Source organism: Anomaloglossus baeobatrachus, chromosome 2 (assembly GCF_048569485.1).
Source record: "Anomaloglossus baeobatrachus isolate aAnoBae1 chromosome 2, aAnoBae1.hap1, whole genome shotgun sequence".
NCBI classification, from domain to species: domain Eukaryota; kingdom Metazoa; phylum Chordata; class Amphibia; order Anura; family Aromobatidae; genus Anomaloglossus; species Anomaloglossus baeobatrachus.
Window position 1 is genome coordinate 300,962,009 of NC_134354.1, and position 19,466 is coordinate 300,981,474.

The following is a 19,466-nucleotide window of genomic DNA, read 5'->3' on the forward strand; positions in this document are numbered from 1 at the left end:
CGGGTGGATTGTCAATCTTCCCAAATCCACTCTGACTCCGACCCAGAGTCTCACGTACCTAGGGATGCAGTTCGAGACTTTGCCGGCACTTGTGAAGTTGCCCTTAATCAAAGAGCAGTCTCTCCGGCTAGCGGTGCGCTCTCTCCTGAGGCCTCGCCGTTATTCCCTCAGGCGCCTGATGCAGGTGCTGGGTCAAATGGTGGCCTCCATGGAGGCGGTTCCCTTTGCCCAGTTCCATCTGCGTCCTCTGCAGCTGGACATTCTCCGCTGTTGGGACAAGCGGCCTTCCTCCTTGCAGAGGTTAGTGGCTCTGTCGCCACGGACCAGGAGCTCTCTTCAGTGGTGGCTTCGACCCCTCTCCCTGTCCCAAGGGCGCTCCTTCCTGACTCCGTCCTGGGTGATTCTCACCACGGATGCCAGCCTATCCGGCTGGGGAGCGGTACATCTCCACCACAGAGCACAGGGCACTTGGACTCCGTCCGAGTCAGCCCTTTCAATCAATGTGCTGGAAACCAGAGCTGTGCTTCTAGCTCTCCTAGCCTTTCACCACCTGTTGGCGGGCAGACACATTCGAGTCCAGTCAGACAATGCGACAGCGGTTGCCCACATCAATCACCAAGGCGGGACACGCAGCCGCCTGGAAATGTTGGAGGTCCAACGCATTCTTCAATGGGCGGAGGACTCCCAAGTCCACCATATCCGCAGTCCACATCCCTGTCGTAGAAAACTGGGAGGCAGATTCTCTCAGCCATCAATCCGTGGACGTTGGCGAGTGGTCCCTGCACCCGGCAGTGTTTCAGTCAATCTGCCGCAAGTGGGGCACTCCGGACGTGGACCTAATGGCATCCCGTCACAACAACAAGGTTCCGGTTTACGTGGCTCGCTCCCACGATCCTCAGGCCTTCGCCGCGGACGCTCTGGTTCAAGACTGGTCCCAGTTTCGTCTGTCCTACGTGTTTCCCCCTCTAGCTCTCTTGCCCAGAGTCCTGCGCAAGATCAGAATGGAGGGCCGTCGAGTCATCCTCATTGCACCGGACTGGCCCAGGCGAGCTTGGTATCCGGACCTGCTCCAACTGTCCGTGGAGATGCCGTGGCATCTTCCGGACCGTCCAGACCTGCTCTCGCAAGGTCCGTTTTTCCGCCCGAATTCTGCGGCACTCAAATTGACGGCGTGGCTCTTGAGTCCTGGATTTTGACGGCTTCTGGTATTCCTCCTGAAGTCATCTCCACTATGACTCGGGCCCTTAAGTCTTCCTCCGTCAAGATCTATCACAGGACTTGGAAAATTTTCCTGTCCTGGTGTCGCTCTTCCGGCCATTCTCCTTGGCTATTCTCGTTGCCGACCCTTCTGTCTTTTTTACAGTCCGGTCTGCAGCTAGGACTGTCCCTCAACTCTCTCAAGGGACAAGTCTCAGCTCTATCAGTGCTGTTCCAGCGGCGTCTCGCCCGGCTGGCTCAGGTCCGCACCTTCATGCAAGGTGCGTCTCACATCATTCCGCCTTATCGGCGGCCCTTGGATGCCTGGGACCTTAACTTGGTCCTCACGGTATTGCAGAAACCCCCTTTCGAGCCCCTTAGGGAGGTTTCTTTGTATCGTCTTTCTCAAAAGGTGGCCTTTCTAGTTGCCATAACTTCTCTCAGGAGAGTCTCTGATTTGGCTGCGCTCACCTCGGAGTCACCTTTTTTGGTTTTTCACCAAGACAAGGTAGTTCTCCGTCCGACCCCGGACTTTCTTCCTAAGGTGGTCTCTCCCTTCCACCTTAACCAGGATATTTCCTTGCCTTCCTTCTGTCCGGCCCCTGTTCATCGCTTTGAGAAAGCACTGCATACTCTAGATCTGGTGCGTGCTCTCCGGATTTATGTGTCTTGCACCGCTGCGCTTAGGCGGTGCACCTCTCTTTTTGTGCTAACCACAGGGCGGCGCAAGGGTCTCTCTGCTTCTAAGCCGACCCTGGCCCGTTGGATTAGATCGACCATTTCGGACGCCTACCAGAGTACTCAGGTGCCTCCCCCGCCGGGGATCAAAGCACACTCGACCAGAGCTGTCGGTGCCTCTTGGGCTTTTAGGCACCAGGCTACGGCTCAACAAGTCTGTCAGGCTGCCACTTGGACTAGCCTGCATACCTTTTCGAAGCACTACCAAGTGCATGCTCATGCTTCGGCAGATGCGAGCTTGGGCAGACGCATCCTTCAGGCGGCTGTCGCCCACTTGTGAAGTTAGGCTCTGCCTACTTCTTAGTTTTTCTGTTTATTCCCACCCAGGGACAGCTTTGGAACGTCCCATGGTCTGGGTCTCCCAAAGGAACGATAAAGAAAAAGAGAATTTTGTTTACTTACCGTAAATTCTTTTTCTTATAGTTCCGTATTGGGAGACCCAGCTCCCTCCCTGTTGCCTGTTGGCAATTTTCTTGTTCCGTGTGTTATCACCGGCTGTTGTCGTGGACAGAGTCTCCGGTTGTTCCGGTTCTTACTCGGTTCTACTTGTGGGTGGCTATTCTCCTTCAGCTTTTGCACTAAACTGGCTAGGACTGGCTACCAGGGGGTGTATAAGCTCAGAGGGAGGAGCTGTACTTGTAAGTGTAGTACTTTGTGTGTCCTCCGGAGGCAGAAGCTAAACACCCATGGTCTGGGTCTCCCAATACGGAACTATAAGAAAAAGGAATTTATGGTAAGTAACAAAATTCTCTTTTTTGCGTTAATGAGCCGTTCTTGGCTATGGGGAGGACGCTGCCTGGAAGATAACTCTACCTCCACAGCTTGTTTTATATAGAGGGGGTGTTACCAGTGTGATGGCCGCTCTCTGCAGAGCTGTGTGTGATTATAACTGACACATCTGCAGGTTCCTCTTGGCTTCACCCTACATCTCACAGGCAGACAGGGTGTAAAGATTGTTTCAAAACAGCAGAGCTGTGAGAGCTGCAGTAAATGTTTGTATGTAGACTTGGTTCTACTGTTCTGTGTTAGTTACAAGTCTTACACTGGTAAAAATAAGCTTTGGAGGCAGATCCTCATGCAGACCAGTGTCCTGCCCAAAGCTTAGGACAGCTTATCTCTATATACCAAAAACCTGGATTTCTCTGGAATAAGACATTGGATGACCTATATCAAGGTACCATTTTATTCAGCTTTCGATGACCTGCATGCTCATATAGACTGCTTAGGAAGGTTGATCCTACCAACAGATTCCCTTTAAATCTAGATGTTACATTATTTGGCACGTTTTAGGCTACATTTGAGCCCCAATAAGTGAAATCTGGCCAGTTATCTGAACACTATTCCTATGTAATTATTCAGTTTCAAAGAAACCCAAGAATAGAACTGATAGATTTCATACAGGGCACATATTCTATGGTGATCTGTCGTCAGTAGTCTAGTGAGGGGTCTTGCACCTAATTCTGATGTTTGTCAAAACCAGCAGCAGAAGACAGAAAAAAATAACCATATGGATTATGTAAAAAAAAAATGATTTATAATGCAGCATCTATCAATGTCTGTCATTGCCAGATTACACTGTCATATTATTGTTGAGTTTCATCTAATTATATAATTTCTCCATAGTTGTTTCCTGTTTATTAAAGTTAATTCTTTATTCTATTTATCTATTCTTTTCTACAGTTTTGCAAAGCCAAGCAAAGGGAAATTACTCTCCAAATCTTGTCAGAATTGTATGATTTTTTGTCCTTAGAGGCTGGTATGTATTTATTGTTCCTTTGTTCAAAAGAACCTTTTTATGATGTGCCATAGCATTGCAATAACGTTCTGCTACAGATCTAGATTGCCTACTGCTTAGTCTTGTCAGTAAGTGCTACTTAACGAGCAGCTACACCCCGAGGCCCCTGCCAAATCCTAAATGGTGTATTCAGCATTGTACATATAGAGTTTACAATAAATGATAAAAAGTTGTGTAAGTTTACAATTACTGCCCATACAAGTTAGGTAAATCTTGGCTGTACCTTCAGATTCTAGTGAAAGAGCCCAACCATCTTGTCGTTACAATGATCACAAGACAACCACTCCTGTATAGTTGCGTGCCCCCGTACCTTAACCACAGTAGAAAAAAAATATTATTGCCAAATTTCACTTTTTTTTTTGTCAGTTGCTTCATTTTCCAAAATAAATGTTGGGAGCCCAAGATCAGTGTTTGCAGCATTTTGGACGTCAGCTGCATCCAAAACTCGTACCGTTCAACCACAGTGGATGGGATTTCTAGAAATCCTGTGCCCACTGTGCTTGTGTTTTCCGCAGCAAGCACTGACTTGTGGAGCGTCTTTCCAGACCGCAGCATATCAATTGTTTGCTGCGGAATCGCGTGTGTCCTCTGAAGGGAGAACACAATTGAGAGACCGCACCGCACTGAACCCTGATCGTGGGTGCGAGCAGCTGCAGTCTCCTGCGGAGGAGATTCGTGTTCCCGCAGGTCAGGACCCGCTACGTCCAGGATGCAGTGAGTCCTGATCGTTGGCACATACCCTAAGAAGCCATCAAAATGTAAGTGTACCCCAAAATGCTGTAAATAAAAACTTCACCTGAGGGTGCACAAAAACAAACTCTTAAATACCTCCATCAGTGGAAAATAAAAAAGTTCTGGGTCTCAGAAACTTCAACAAAATTATGTTGAATATCAAAGTGAATCCTAACCCAAGAAATAATGAGCCTAATGCCAGGTTCACAAAACAATATAAAAAAATCAGTCCGATTTGTCATCCAGAAATGTCAGACGATTTTTATTTTCCTCATTTGTCATTCATGTGCAGTCAGTTTTTTTCACAGTAGCAGGTATTATTAATTTACAGGACCACTTCTAGTTTCCTATGCAACAGAATTGTAATATATCTGTAAAAAAAATATTTTCTGTCACTTATAGACTTGAATGAGATTCTAAATCATATTGAAGAAAATTGCGCTAAAGACATAAAATATAGATTTTTTTAAAATTTATTTAATTATAAATCTTAAAATGGATGACCAGAACTACAGCGGAGAATTAGAAAAAGAAAATACACAGCACAATATATCGGGTAAATATATAAACATATGTAAAATCACTGGTAAATAAATTCAGTACATCAATTAATAAGGACAAAAAGAGAAATATAAACAAAAATTAGTAAGATAACCTGTAACGAAGTAAATCACTGAGCTGAAATAAAATGAAGGTTTTTTCAATCAGACTCATGTGGCACACATCAAAAAACCAGTATAAAGGTCATAATAGACAATAGTTGAAAGTAATGATAGATGTTAATGTCACATGAAGAGTAAAGGGGTAAACCTAGGCATCGCAAGGAAAAAAAATGCGCAGCATAAATATGTTCACAAGGAGCTGAACAATAATGGTACAATCAGCCTAATAGCCGGAGTACAAAAATACTGCACACTATTCCCATAAGATCCACCAGGAATAAGATGTATAAGTATCTACTGCCAAAAAGACAAATAGGTCAGTGATTAATACCAGATAATGCAGTGCAAACAAGTTCAGCTCACCGTGAGGCCGGTGTCCCATCTGCGATTACTCTGCTCACAGGAGCGGGTCGGTTGCATGCATCTCTATGCAGCCAACCCGCTCCTGTGAGCAGCGTGTGAGTCTGTGACGGGTGATGCACCGTGAAACTCGTGCGAGATATAAGCGCGGTAATCGCAAGTGGGACACCGGTTTAATGCTCAGTCTCAAACACCCTCTGGAGCCCAGACAAGGCGCTGCCACACCTCAGGCAAAATCCAAGTGAAAGGTCCAGCTTCACAGAAAGATGCGTTAGGCTAAGTTCACACACTGCGTTTTTTTGATGCTGCATTTTTGTGCGTTTTTTGAGGCAAAAAGACACACAAAAACGCACTCGTGGCAAAAAAAATGCGGCAAAAAATGCATGCGGTTTTGCCGCGTTTTTGTGCGTTTTTTGCTGCGTTTTGCTGCGTTTTTGCTCACTGCGTTTTTATGCGTTTATCAGTGAACAATGCCATTAAAGATTGTTGAAAAAAAAAAAAAAAAAAGGTCTGATGCCATTTCCTTCTTCAATATGTTCTTCATTCTCCACTAGTGTATGCAGGAGAGCAGACAGCTGCAGAACTACAAGGCTCAGCATGCTCCATTCAGGACTGTATGCTGGAGGTAGAGGCAGGGGTAGCAGAACTACAAGGCTCAGCATACTCCATCCACTAGTGTATGCAGGAGAGCAGACAGCAGCTGCAGAACTACAAGGCTAAGCATCCTCCATCCAGGACTGTATGCAGTTTTTTGCCCCCCCAAAAAATGACGTGGGCTTCGCCATATTTTTGTATGCTAGCCTGCTATCCAGATACAGCAGGCAGGTACGGGCTGCACCCAACCCCCAGCTGCCTATTTGTACCCGGCTGGGAACCAAAAATATAGGGAAACCCTTTTTTTAAATTATTTCATGAATTTCGAGTCCAGCCAGGTACAACTAAGCAGCTGGGGATTGGAATCCGCAGTGCAGGGTGCCTTAGCTTTCTGGGCACCCTTGCTGCGAATTGCAGTCCGCAGCCACCCCAGACAATGACGCTTTCATAGAAGCTCCATCTTCTGGCGCTGTATCCAACTCTTTCAGCTGCCCTGATGCCGGGTGGCTCGCTGGGTAATAATGGGGTTAGGGCTAGCTGTATATTATCAGCTGGCCCTAAGCCCGAAATTCATGGTGTCACAACAATATTTAGACATGGCCACCATGAATTTCCAGAAAAGATTAAAAAAAAACACAACACACAGAAAAATATTTTTATTAGAAATAAAACACAACACAATTAGTGACTCCATCTTTATTGAAATAAAGAACCCCCCTCCGCAGTAATCCTTGGTCAAGGGTCCCGCGCCGTCCAATCCGGATCCAATATCATCTGATCGGTTTGCTGGAAGGCATACCGATCAGATGATGTGTCAGGTTCAAGGTCCTGAATCACATGACACAGCAGCTGATTGTATAAAAGCTGTTTATACAATCAGCTAATGCATCAGTGCAAAAAAATTAAAAATACACACGTCCGTGCTGACTCCTGTCCGATCGCTGCAGGAGCCGCCGGTAATCAGTGAAACGGTCTCCTGACAACATCAGCTGATAGCCAGCCGGGCGGTAAAAAGCCGGCGTCACCGCGAGACTTACGATCAGCTGATGCGTCAGGTGCCGCATCAGGTGACCGCATCAGGTGATCACCGCCAGGTCCTGCAGCCATTGCAGCCGGAGCGGCGGTACCAGGAGAGGAGCTGGGAGTGGACATGGCACAGGGAGTCTGTAGACCGGTGAGTATGACTTTTTTTTCTACTGTTCACATTTGATTTCGCAGCTGCTTCCACCTACCGCTCGGCAATGGCGTCGCACTGGAGCAGACATGCCGCCCTACGGAAGGTGGAAGCAGCGGTGGCGGTAACGGGAGGATTCACGCTTCTGTGTTTACTGACAGAAGGAATCCTCTTCCTTTACATGTCACTTTACTACCCACCCCTTGAGCTCAATGGGTGGAAAATGCAGTGAAAAACTCAAAAATAATTGACATTCTGCGTTTTTGTGGGCACCACAAAAAACGCAGCTAAAAAAAACGCTGTGTGCAGACAGCAAAAATGAAAACTCATAGACTTTGCTGGGAAGCAAAGTCATGCAGTTTAAAATGCACCTGAAAAACGTGCGAAAACGCCGCGAAAAACACACTGTGTGAACTTAAGCGGGCTTTACACTCTACGATTTCGCTACAGCGATCTCGTTGGGGTCACGGATTTTGTGACGCACATCCGGCCGCTGTAGCGATGTCGTAGCGTGTGACTTCTAGGAGCGTTTTAGATCGTTGCAAAAACGTCCAAAATCGCTCCTCGCTGACATGGGGGTCCGCTGCCAGTTATCGCTGCTGTCGCTGGGGTGAAGTTGACCCTCGTCCCTGCGGCAGCACGCATCGCTACGTGTGACGCCGCAGGAACGAGGATCATCTCCTTACCTGCCTCCGGCCACAATGTGGAAAGAAGGAGGTGGGCGGGATGTTATGTCCCGCTCATCTCCGCCCCTCCGCTTTCATTGGGCGGCCGATTTGTGACGTCGCTGTGACGCCGAACGGACCGCCCCCTTAGAAAGGAGGCGGTTCGCCGGTCACAGCGATGTCAAAGGGCAGGTAAGTACGTGTGACGGGGTGTGCGATTTTGTGCGCGACCGGCAGCGATATGCCCGTTGCGCACAAACGATGGGGGTGGGTCTCATGCTAGCGATATCGGGCCGGATATCGCAGCATGTAAAGCCACCCTTACCCTTAATCTCTTTTTCTTTTTATTTTCCTTTGGCAAATACAGTTTATTAAAATGATGGTATTGATATAGTATACATTAATGATGAACAAATGATCTAACTATTTGTTTGTGATTTTTACCAATTTTTTGGATCAAATAGGTATAATAAACTAGTGGAACCATTATTATGAATATTTTGCTAATAAAATCTGTTATAAATTTTATATCCCCTGGTTATTATACAAGTTAATTTTATCTGTTCATATAAAAAACAATAATATAAATAAATAAAAAAATGTAATAATAACTATTTCAATTCATACTGTTGCACTATAATGGATAAAAAAAAAAGTTAAATGAATGTGACACACTGATTTTATGTTTAGGTGCAAGTCAGTGTTATGTAATTAACTAACTCTGTTGAACCTGTTATAACAGTATATATATATGGTCTTTGAATATTTACAGACATCATGATTAAGAGTGCGGTGTCATTTGAAACGCGTCAGTTATGTGATCATCTTGACTGCCATGTGCTGTTATACTTGTGCCAAAGGAAAAGAAAAAGAGATTAACACGTCTTTCTGTGAAGCTGGACTTCTTTCACTTGAATGCAGTGCTGTGCCCTCCACTCCCGACGCGTGTTTCGACATGCCATCTTTTTCTCTCCCTTGGAAAAAGACGGCATGTCTAAACGCACGCTATCTTTTCGGCAGTACATACTTAGATCTTATCCCTGATGGATTCTGAGGGAATAGTGTGCAGTATTTTTGTACTCAAGTTATTAGATTGATTGTACCATTATTGTTCAGGTCCTTGTGAACATATTTATGCTGTACATGTTTTTTCCATGCGATGCTTAGGTTTAAGTCTTTACTCATGTGATATTAACATCCCAGTATTTATCATTACTTTCAACTATTGTCTATTATAAGCCTTATACTGTTTTTTTGATGTGTGTCACATGAGTACTGGTTGAAAAACCTCCATCTTATTTCAACTCAGTGATATACTTCATTACAGGCTTACTAATTTCTGTTTATATTTCCACCTTTTTGCCCTTATTAATTGATATATTGAATTTACGTATCTATATACTTACTCGACATAATATGCTGTGTATTCTCCTTTTCTAAATCTCCACTGTAGTTCTGGTCATCCATTTTAAAATTTTTATATATACGTGCGTGCGTGTGTGTGTGTGTGTGTGTATAATATGTCAGAGTGTATGTATGTATGTATGTATGTATGTATATATGTGTGTGTATATATATATATATATATATATATATATATATATATATATATATATATATATATATATATATATATAATAAAAAATTTATTTTTTTTTATTCACATGTCTGTAGTGCAATTTTCTTCAATATGGTTTAGTATAGCTTGCGCTGATGCGTGGTCCTATTTCAATATATGGCAAAATGCCATTAAATAAATTATTTTATTAGGGAGCAATTTTTTGATGTATTGACTGAGATTCTGTCAATGAAAAAAATTGGTCGTCAGCAGTGCCTCATTGAATAACATGGGTCAGTATGCTAGCCGATAAATCAGATAGCACTCATCTGATTTATACGGAGGTCTAAACGTGCCCTAAGAGAAAAGAGTTGGCAGCAATGGACCAGGAGAACAGGAGCCAATCTTCCTTACTCACATTCCACAACCTGACAAAAAATGTTTGTGGAACATGCATTGGGTGAGATTGGTATCCGTAGTGAATAGAGACAGATACCAGGGGGCTGACAGCTAGGAATAGCTTGGAGAAGGGGGCCATACCCCTACCACACCCGTTACCGGACTATATTAGGACACATATCAGGGGTCTGGCAGCTAAGAACAGCCTGGAGCAGGGGGCCTATTTTCGGGCTGAATAGAGACAGATATGAGGGGGCTGGCAGCTAGGACAGCCTAGAGAAGTCAGCCATGTTCTTGCCTGCCCCCTATTACCTGACTGAATAGGGACAGATAACAGGGGGCTGGCAACTGGGAACGGCCTAGAGCAGGTGGCCGTGCCACCTTTTACCGGACTGAATAGAGACAGATATCAGGGGGCTGACAGCTACAACTACCTGGAGCAGGTGGCCATGTCCCCGCCATGTCCTCTATTACTGGACTGAATAAGGACAGCTATCAGGGGGCTGGCAGATAGAACAAGAAGGTGGCCATGTCTCTGCGCCCAACCCCCATTACCTGACTGAATAGACAGATAACTGGGCTGGGAGCTAGAAAGAGCCTGGAGTAGGTGGCCATGCCCATTATTACCAGACTGAATAGACAGATATCGGGGGTTAGCAGCTAGGAACAGCCTTGAGCAAGTTAGTCACTAATTTAACATTGATTGCCTATCCTTAGGATAGTTCATCAATGGCTGAATAGCTGGGATTTGACACCTGACAACTCTGACAATCAGTTGTTCAATGTTCTGGCAGCAGCAGGTGGCTGAAAATGCTCAGTTCCCGAGCTGCTCCATCTACTGATAGTAACTGTGAATGGGTACTACATATCCCCCTCCCATTCAAATCAATAGGAGGCAGATGTGCAGTATCCGGCCACCGCTGCTTCTATCAGAAGATGGGGCAGCTCTGGAATGGGCGTTTACACCCGTCTGCCGCACTGAGAACAGCTGATCGCATCCCCACCGATCAAACATTGATGACCTAGCCGAAGTATAGGCCATCAATGTTAAAGTAATGGACAACTTCTTTAACATTATAGGAAGGATAGTAGATAATTTGGTATAAGAATCTAATCTAGCCTCCTGGCCTTAATCTTGTGAAGTATAGCGTATACGGTACTTTGTCTTCAGTGTTATTTTTAGTCTTAAATTTTAGGGGTACCTTTCAATCATTTTAGGTAAACTTTTTTTCCCTCATTTCTTATTTTAGGCCATTTTGAGTGTGATAACCCATCCGGGCTGAGCAGTAAGTGTGTTCCAATCAACAGAGCAAAGGAGCATGTGATGGTAAGTGGCTTTACAGGCTGGAGTCGCATTACTTTAATCCCTGGATCCTCAAGGCCGTTCCTGGTTTTGTCTTCTATATCCTAGAATGTTAGTGGCCACGCTGCAGACAAGTTTGACACTGCCCTAGAGTGGATGCTCAGTAATGACAAACATCTTGGCATATGGTAAGTGGAAGTGAATACTAAACCCTCAGTGTTAGACCCCTTTCACCTGATGCCTCACATTAGGACAAGAAAATCTCACAGAAAAAGATACAACTTTATCAACACCAGACCAGATTAGCAATGCACTAGCAGGATGCAACAGACCCCATGATAAGGTGGGGGCAGCACAGGGGCAAAATACTGATGAAACAGGCACTCACAGAAATGCCAGATCATGGAGGAGATGGCTGTTGGTATTTGACATGCACAGATAGGGCTTGCATAGGACATCAGTCACACAGGTACATGTGATGCACAGTGTCAGGCTTACAGCCTATTGATGATGTCCATACTATTAGATCAGGCGGGCTGCCTGGCACTATATAAGTGCACCCCACAGGACAGACATCCATTGGGCCTGGCTTCAGCCTGCATAAGAACTCCTTTCATGTGGCCATATTTAAATCAGTATGTTGCATAGTCATTTATATGCCAAATCAGGACTGAAACAAGCAGAAAACTGTAATTAGATTCTCCCCTGTGTTCTAGACCCACTCCTGGTTTTGGGGTACAAACACTGACCACAATACTACCATGTGAAAGAGGCCTTCAAGATGCCCATAGTCACATCACCGGTCAGTGTAAGGCTACTTTCACACATCAGGTTTTTCCCATCAGGCACAATCTGGAAAAAAATGGTTAAAGCTGATCCGGTACCGCATCCGTTTTATCCCCATTGATTTGTATTGTCGCCGTATTGTGCCTGATGACCTTGCGTTGCATCCGGCTTTTTCCGGATGCGGCTTAATTAATGAATGCGGTGGCCGCATGGAACGTTTCATGCAACGTTTTTTGTCTCATAAAAAAAACCGCACAGCGCCGCACATGGTGCATAATGAAAGTCTATGCACGGCGAATCCGGTGGCATGCATCAAATGCCGGAAGCATATTCCGGATTCGGTTTTTACTTCTGAGCATGCCCAGAAGTGATGCTCTGAGAAAATCGGTGCGTGTGGATTGTGATAAAACATTGTATTCCACTCGGACCAATTCTAGCCTGTGTCTGCACACATGAGCGATTATTTTCTCAGTCCTAATCAGACAGAGAAAACAATCGCAGCATGCTGTGACTGTAATGCGAGACTCTCTTCTCTCGCACCCATTTAAGTGAATGGGGCGAGAGAAAAATCGCACTGCACTTGCGATACACCGGTGTACCGTACGTGCAGAGCGAGAATCGCAATAGCCAGTTACGGAGGAGAGAGGGAGAGAAATCCCACCTTCCCCCTCCTCCGTGCCGGCCCGCCCCTCCACAGCACTGCCCCGCCCCTCCTGAGAGCCGGGCCGCCCCCCGCAGCTGAGGTCCGCTCGCACGGTCGAACCTCAGATATAGGCACACTAGCATGACACTCTGCTCCTGCTGTGCTGCCAGCGCGAGCCTAGTGTGATGCGAGCATCGCAGTAGTGCCCTGTGTGTCCCCAGCCTCTCTCTCTCACACTCACTGACTGACTCATTCACTCACTCTCACCCACTCACCGATCACCTGCGCGGTGCTGCACGGCTGTCACACTTCTGGCGGCTTCTCATGATTTGAAACAGCCGGCTGCCCATCATTCAATCTCGTATTCCCTGCTTTCCCCGGCCACCGGCGCCTATGATTGGTTGCAGTCAGACACGCCCCACGCTGAGTGACAGCTGTCTCACTGCAACCAATCACAGCCGCCGGTGGGCGGGTCTATATCTTGCAGTAAAATAAATAATTAAAAAAAAACGACCTGCGGTCCCCCCCCCCCCCCAATTTTGATACCAGCCAGGGTAAAGCCATACGGCTGAAGGCTGGTATTCTCAGGATGAGGAGCTCCACGTTATGGGGAGCCTCCCAACCTAACAATATCAGCCAGCAGCCGCCCGAAATTGCCGCATGCATTAGATGCGACAGTCCCGGGACTCTACCCGGCTCATCCCGAATTGCCCTGGTGCGGTGGCAATCGGGGTAATAAGGAAGAAGTCTATGAGACACCCCCAATGATTAACCTGTAAGTGAAAGTAAATAAACACATACACCCAAAAAAATACTTTATTTGAAATAAAGGACAAAAAAACACCCTCTTTCACCATTTTATTAAAATCCCCAAATACCCCTCCAGGTCCGACGTAATCCACGAGGTCCCGCGACGATTTCAGCTCTGCTACATGAAGCTGACAGGAGCGGCCGTGGAACACCACCATTCTCTATCAGCTCCACGCAGCAACTGAGGGAGCCGCGCTGTCAGCGGGGACATCACTGAGGTAGTGTCAAGGTGTGTGGTGAGGATGATGCGTGCGGGAGTGCCGGGGTGTGTGCGGTGATGATGCATGCGAGAGTGCCGGGATGTGTGCGGGGATGATGTGTGCGGTGATGGTGCGTGCGGGAGTCCCGGGATGTGTGCGGGGATGATGCCTGCGGGGGAGTGCCAGGGTGTGTGCAGTGATGGTGCGTGCGGGAGTGCCGGGGTGTGTGCGGTGATGATGCGTGCGGGAGTGCCGGGATGTGTGTGGGGATGATGCGTACGGGAGTGCCGGGGTGTGTGCGGTGTTGGTGCGTGCGGCAGTGCCGGGATTTGTGTGCGGGGATGGTGCGTGCGGGAGTGCCGGGATTTGTGTGCGGTGGTGGTGTGTGCGGGAGTGCCGGGGTGTGTGCGGTGATGGTGTGTGCGGGGATGGTGCGTGCGGGAGTGCCGGGGTGTGTGCGGGGATGGTGCGTGCGGGAGTGCCGGGGTGTGTGCGGGGATGGTGCGTGCAGGAGTGCTGGGGTGTGTGCGGGGATGTTGCGTACGGGAGTACCGGGATTTGTGTGCGGTGATGGTGTGTGCGGGAGTGCCGGGGTGCGTGCGGGGATAGTGCGTGCGGGGATGACTGGGTCTCTCCCTCTCTCTCAGCTTTAAAAAAAAAAAAAAAACTGATCCATTTTTCACAGGATTTGTCGCATCAGTTTTTACACACTCTGACACGGATCCGTTGCATCAGGCACAAACTGGATTGTGCCTGATTGCAAAAAACTGATGTGTGAAATTAGCCTAACAATGCAAAAACCTGGAGATCACTGTGGAATACCCCATCTTTTATGGGTCCCAACTAGGTCCAGGAAACAATCACACTCCAGGTGCCATCATCTGGATTTCATTCATTTAATGGTGGCTACAGCACAGAAAAGCTTTGGTGTGATAAATCAAGATGCCATTTTGAAATGAAATTATCGGACATGCTTTATCAATCTGAACCTGGTGATTCGGGGTGGAGTCTTCACAATACTCTCTAGCTTGGTGCACAGCTCAGAGGCAGGGGAAAATTCATCATTCAGATTGTGGCACAGGAACAGCACAGATTTCTTGCAAAATTTGGGTAATTTTTTTCATTTTACAATAATCTCGCCAACACTTTTCATATGAATTGGAGGGACATGGCTACCTGACAGATTAACCATGGATTATGCCAGAAATGAAAGCAGAAATAGTCTCCTGCGCCAGGTTGTATGGAACCTGAGAGTTTGCCATGGTATGGTTTTTTGGTGTTTGCAACCTGCAATTTATAGGTTTTTTTCTTTTATAGTCCTTTTTTTTGAATCAGTAATGTTACCTTATATAAAATCTTTTTTACTTTTCTTTTGCTGACATTATACTTAGTCTGTTCTAATGCTGGTAAAGTATATGGCTAAATCAGGGGCTCCCAGAAATAACCAGAAGCCGCTATCAAAGATGTATAAAGGATTACAAAGCATTGCTGCTTTCTTCCACAAATACTCATTAGAGTACTTTAAAGCTGGTGTCACACATAACGACGACGACAACGACGTCGCTGCTACGTCACCATTTTCTGTGACGTTGCAGCGACGTCCCGTCGCTGTCGCTGTGTGTGACATCCAGCAACGACCTGGCCCCTGCTGTGAGGTCGCCGGTCGTTGCTGAATGTCCAGCTTCATTTTTTGGTCGTCACTCTCCCGCTGTGACACACACATCGCTGTGTGTGACAGCGAGAGAGCGACGAAATGAAGCGATCAGGAGCCGGCACTGGCAGCTGCGGTAAGCTGTAACCAGCGTAAACATCGGGTAACCAAGGGAAGACCTTTCCCTAGTTACCCGATGTTTACGCTGGTTACCGGCCTCCGCTCTTGCTGCCAGTGCCGGCTCCTGCACTGTGACATGTGGCTGCAGTATGCATCGGGTAATTAACCCGATGTATACTGTAGCAAGGAGAGCAAGGAGCCAGCGCTAAGCAGTGTGCGCGGCTCCTTGCTCTCTGCACTGTGACATGTAGCTGCAGCACACATCGGGTTAATTAACCCGATGTGTACTGTACCTAGGAGAGCAAGGAGCCAGCGCTAAGCGCGGCTCCCTGCTCTCTGCACATGTAGCACAGCGACGTTATGATCGCTGCTTCTGCTGTGTTTGACAGCTAAGCAGCGATCATAACAGCGACTTACAAGGTCGCTGTTACGTCACCGAAAATGGTGACGTAACAGCGACGTCGTTGTCGCTGTCGCTTAGTGTGACACCAGCTTAAAAGAGAACCTGTCACTATGAGGATGCAATCTAATCTGCAGACACAAGTTTACTGAGCAGGGGGGCTGAGTAAATTGCTGTATCGTTTTGTGGGTATGGCCCTGTGCGCACACTGCAGTTTTTTTTGCCGCGGTTTTTGTTCATAAAGTTCCTGCAGTCCTTCCCCAGCAAAATCTATGAGAAATCCAAAATGCTGTGCACACACTGCATTTTCTTCCCCTACAGGTTTTGCTGCAAAATTTCTGCAGCAAAAAGCAGCAGCATGTCACTTCTTTTCCTCAGGTCCCAGGTTTTGCCATTGGTAATGGTTAAAAAAAAGCAGCAAATCCACACCCAAACTGCCGTAAAACCGTTTGCGGATTTGGGTGCGGTTTTTTACCGCAGGTGCGGATTTCTGCCAGAGGGTACATATTTTGCAGAAGAAACACATCTACCCAGTGCGACGGGACCCTAAGATTCAGTAAAGGTTTTCTTCTCATCATTTAACCCTTTGCTCTTCCTGAGATTTTTGGTCCAGGTGGGTGTCCTCTTGATGTTTTCCAACTTTAGATGTATAAGTATGCATAGAGACTGAGCTGCTAGTCACTGATAGGACCACTGGACCTAAAATCCCAGAAGGAGGGGAGGGTTAAATGATGAAAACAAGACATACTGAATCATTACAAATCAGTATATCAACCCCACAGCTCTCCTGCTCTATCACATGGTGCCTGAAGATTAGGCTGCATTTCCATGCTGACGGATTCCCTTTAAGTCTATGTGCAGATGTTGAGTATTTGGTGCAAACATTTTCTGCATCAAATCTGCAGACCTGCTGGCAGAAGAACGCACCAAAAAACATGCATTTTTTTGTACATATTTATTTTGCCATGTGTTTTTCATAATAAAGTCAGTGGGTGGAAGGGCTGAAAAACGCAGGGAATAATGCAATTGACATGCTGAGGATTAATTTCTGCATCAATTTTGCAAGGAAAAATTAAGCAATGTGTGCACAACACTTCAGAATTCTCATGGCCTTTGCTGGCATAAGGATAACACTGCACTAAAAAAAACTAACCAAAAATGCCTCGTGCACATGCAGCCTTAACAATGTGTTTACAAATCTTTTTTTTTTTTTTTGTCAGCCAAAAATGTTTTTTTCAGGCAGAAAATGCTTGTAGAGACTCTTGCATTATTTATTTTATTTAATCATTTTTTTTAAATTTCCGGATCGCTTTTTATTACTCTTTTGAATGGCTTTTTATTTTATTTTTTTTTATCTCTTTTGGCATGTGTTTTCTTTTACCTGCAATTACAAGACACTCTTTAAACGCCATTCAACAATGAAGAAATTATTTGCGTTTGAAGCAAAAATGCTCAAAACGTTGTCTGGGGGTCTTCCTGGCATTTTTAGTTTTTTCTATTGAAGTGTATTGTAAAGTATGGAATGTATTCAGAGCAGATGACACCTAAGGAATTGTCATGTCACTGCCTTTATTGGCTTGTCATCTTTGGAAACCTTAAGTGGTCAAAAGACACACCAAAACCTGATTATATGATCAATAAGCGTTTGTTTTACATAGCATTGAATATGTTCATTGTTTTGATTTTTTTCTGAGCACTTTTTTCAGGCAGCTTTTGTAATGGACCCACTCCAAAACCACCTGAAAAAAACATTGTATGAAAAGTCATTAAAAAGTAGAAAATAAGTCCTCAGACTTAAAGGGCTTTTCCACTATGAGGACAACCCCTTCTGACTCCATGTTTCCCATACCAGCGCCCTCCCAGCAGTGCCAGGGCTCACGTTACTGTGTGACGTCACTTGAGCCCTGCATCCAGTCAGTATCGGCTTCTGTCTCCATGCCTTCAGACAAATGAGTTAATCAACAGGAAGTAAGTCCTATTGATTGCTCCTGTGTCCGAAGGCATGGAGACAGAAGCCAGCACTAATTAGACGAGGGACCATGAGCCCTGGAACTGCATTGGCCGTGGAGGTGAGTACAGGCTTTTTTTATTTTACCTTCAGAAACGTGGAATCAGAAGGGGTGTCCAGTAGTGGACCAACCCTTTAAAGGGAACCTGTCACCAGATTTGGTGACTATAAGCTGCGGCCACCACCACTGGGTTCTTATTTACAGTATTCTAATGTGGTGTATATAAGAGCCCAGGCCGCTGTGTAGAACATAAAACTGACTTTATAATACTCATCTAAACGGTTGGTATGGTGCAAACTGGTGAGATGGGTGGCTTTGTTCTCCAGTAGCCGCGCCTCCTATTTCGGCCATCTTTGTCCTCCTTCTTCTGAAGCCTGGGTGCCTGATGCGTACTACGTCATGTACACGTACCGGCATTGAGGTTCTGCACAGGCGCACTACAATACGTTGATCTGTCCTTATCAGGGCAGTTCAAAGTTTGCCTGCGCAGGACCTTAATGCCGGCCTGTGTGAATGACTTAGTACGTGTCATGCACCCAGGCTTTGGAAGGAGAACAAAGATGGCTGAAAGAGGAGGCGCCGCACCCACAGAACTGAGACACCCACTTGACCAGTCTACACCAAACCGACCGTTCAGGTGAGTATTATAAAGTCATTTTTACTTTGTACACAGCAGCCTGGGCTCTTATATACAGCATTCTAACATGCTCTATATATAAAAGAGCACTTGTGATGGAGCAGCTTATAGTCACCAAATCTGGTGACAGTTTCCCTTTAAGGTGCCTGTACCCTTAACATAGCTGTTAGCAAACACCTTTCTTTCTCGGTCTTACATACACATGCATGCCCAGTCCAGCTGAGCATTTGTTTTTATTGTGAGGCTGGAGTAAAGCACTGGCAAAGAATTGGAGAATAATTCTTTAATACTGGACATGTCTGATCCTTCTCCCAATATCCCTGTTTGATTAGGGAAGCAAATACTGATTGAGCTGCTTTAGGTAATGGTGGATTTGTGGAGAAATTAACCCAAAAATCATACATATCAGGCACAATGGATTTTGCCGTGCATTGCAAGGTTGAAAAGCTAAATTAAATCCTATACAATTTCTCAGCAAGATGGAGCATGCTGGGGATTTAAAGAGGACCTGTCACAAGGAGGAAAAAGTCCCGTTTTTGCCCTTATTTAATTGTGGTCTCATTTGTGAGTAAGCTTTTTTTTTTTTTTTTTTTTTCTTTTTTTTTCAAATTTGCCATATGTTTCCAGAAATGGGGACCTTTTTTATCTCCTGCTAAATTTTTTAATTAAATCTAGCTTTCTATTGCTTCAAAGGAGTTCTTTCATAGGGCCCATTTACATGGACTGACCGGCGGCAAGATGCCAGTCGGTGTTCGTTTGAATGCCAGGCAGGCCAAAGTAAACGATGAGCACTGACCGATCTATAGTACATCGCTCAGTCTGCGTAGGCTGCCATGGTTCTCGGCAGTGGGGGTCCGGTTTACACAGGATGATGCAGCACCAAGAACAATGATGCTGCATAAAAGATTATTTCACCCAATTAATTTGTTTTGCTCTTTCAATCGGTGATTATTCGCCTGTTCACACTCCCAGATAATCGTGAAAGGAGTGTATTAAACAACATGCGTTCACGGTTCTCTTGCAGTGAAAATGC

General features: G+C 45.9%; 1 protein-coding gene across 1 annotated transcript in view; it reads left to right on the forward strand.

Moving 5' to 3' along the window:
• Positions 1-19,466, forward strand: part of LEMD2 (LEM domain nuclear envelope protein 2) — a 62,689-nt gene that overhangs the window by 30,824 nt on the left and 12,399 nt on the right. Inside the window, exons 3-5 of the mRNA XM_075335862.1 lie at positions 3,616-3,691; positions 11,125-11,201; positions 11,286-11,365. Coding sequence (XP_075191977.1) covers positions 3,616-3,691; positions 11,125-11,201; positions 11,286-11,365 — 233 coding nt within the window. The remainder of the gene's footprint in view (positions 1-3,615; positions 3,692-11,124; positions 11,202-11,285; positions 11,366-19,466) is intronic.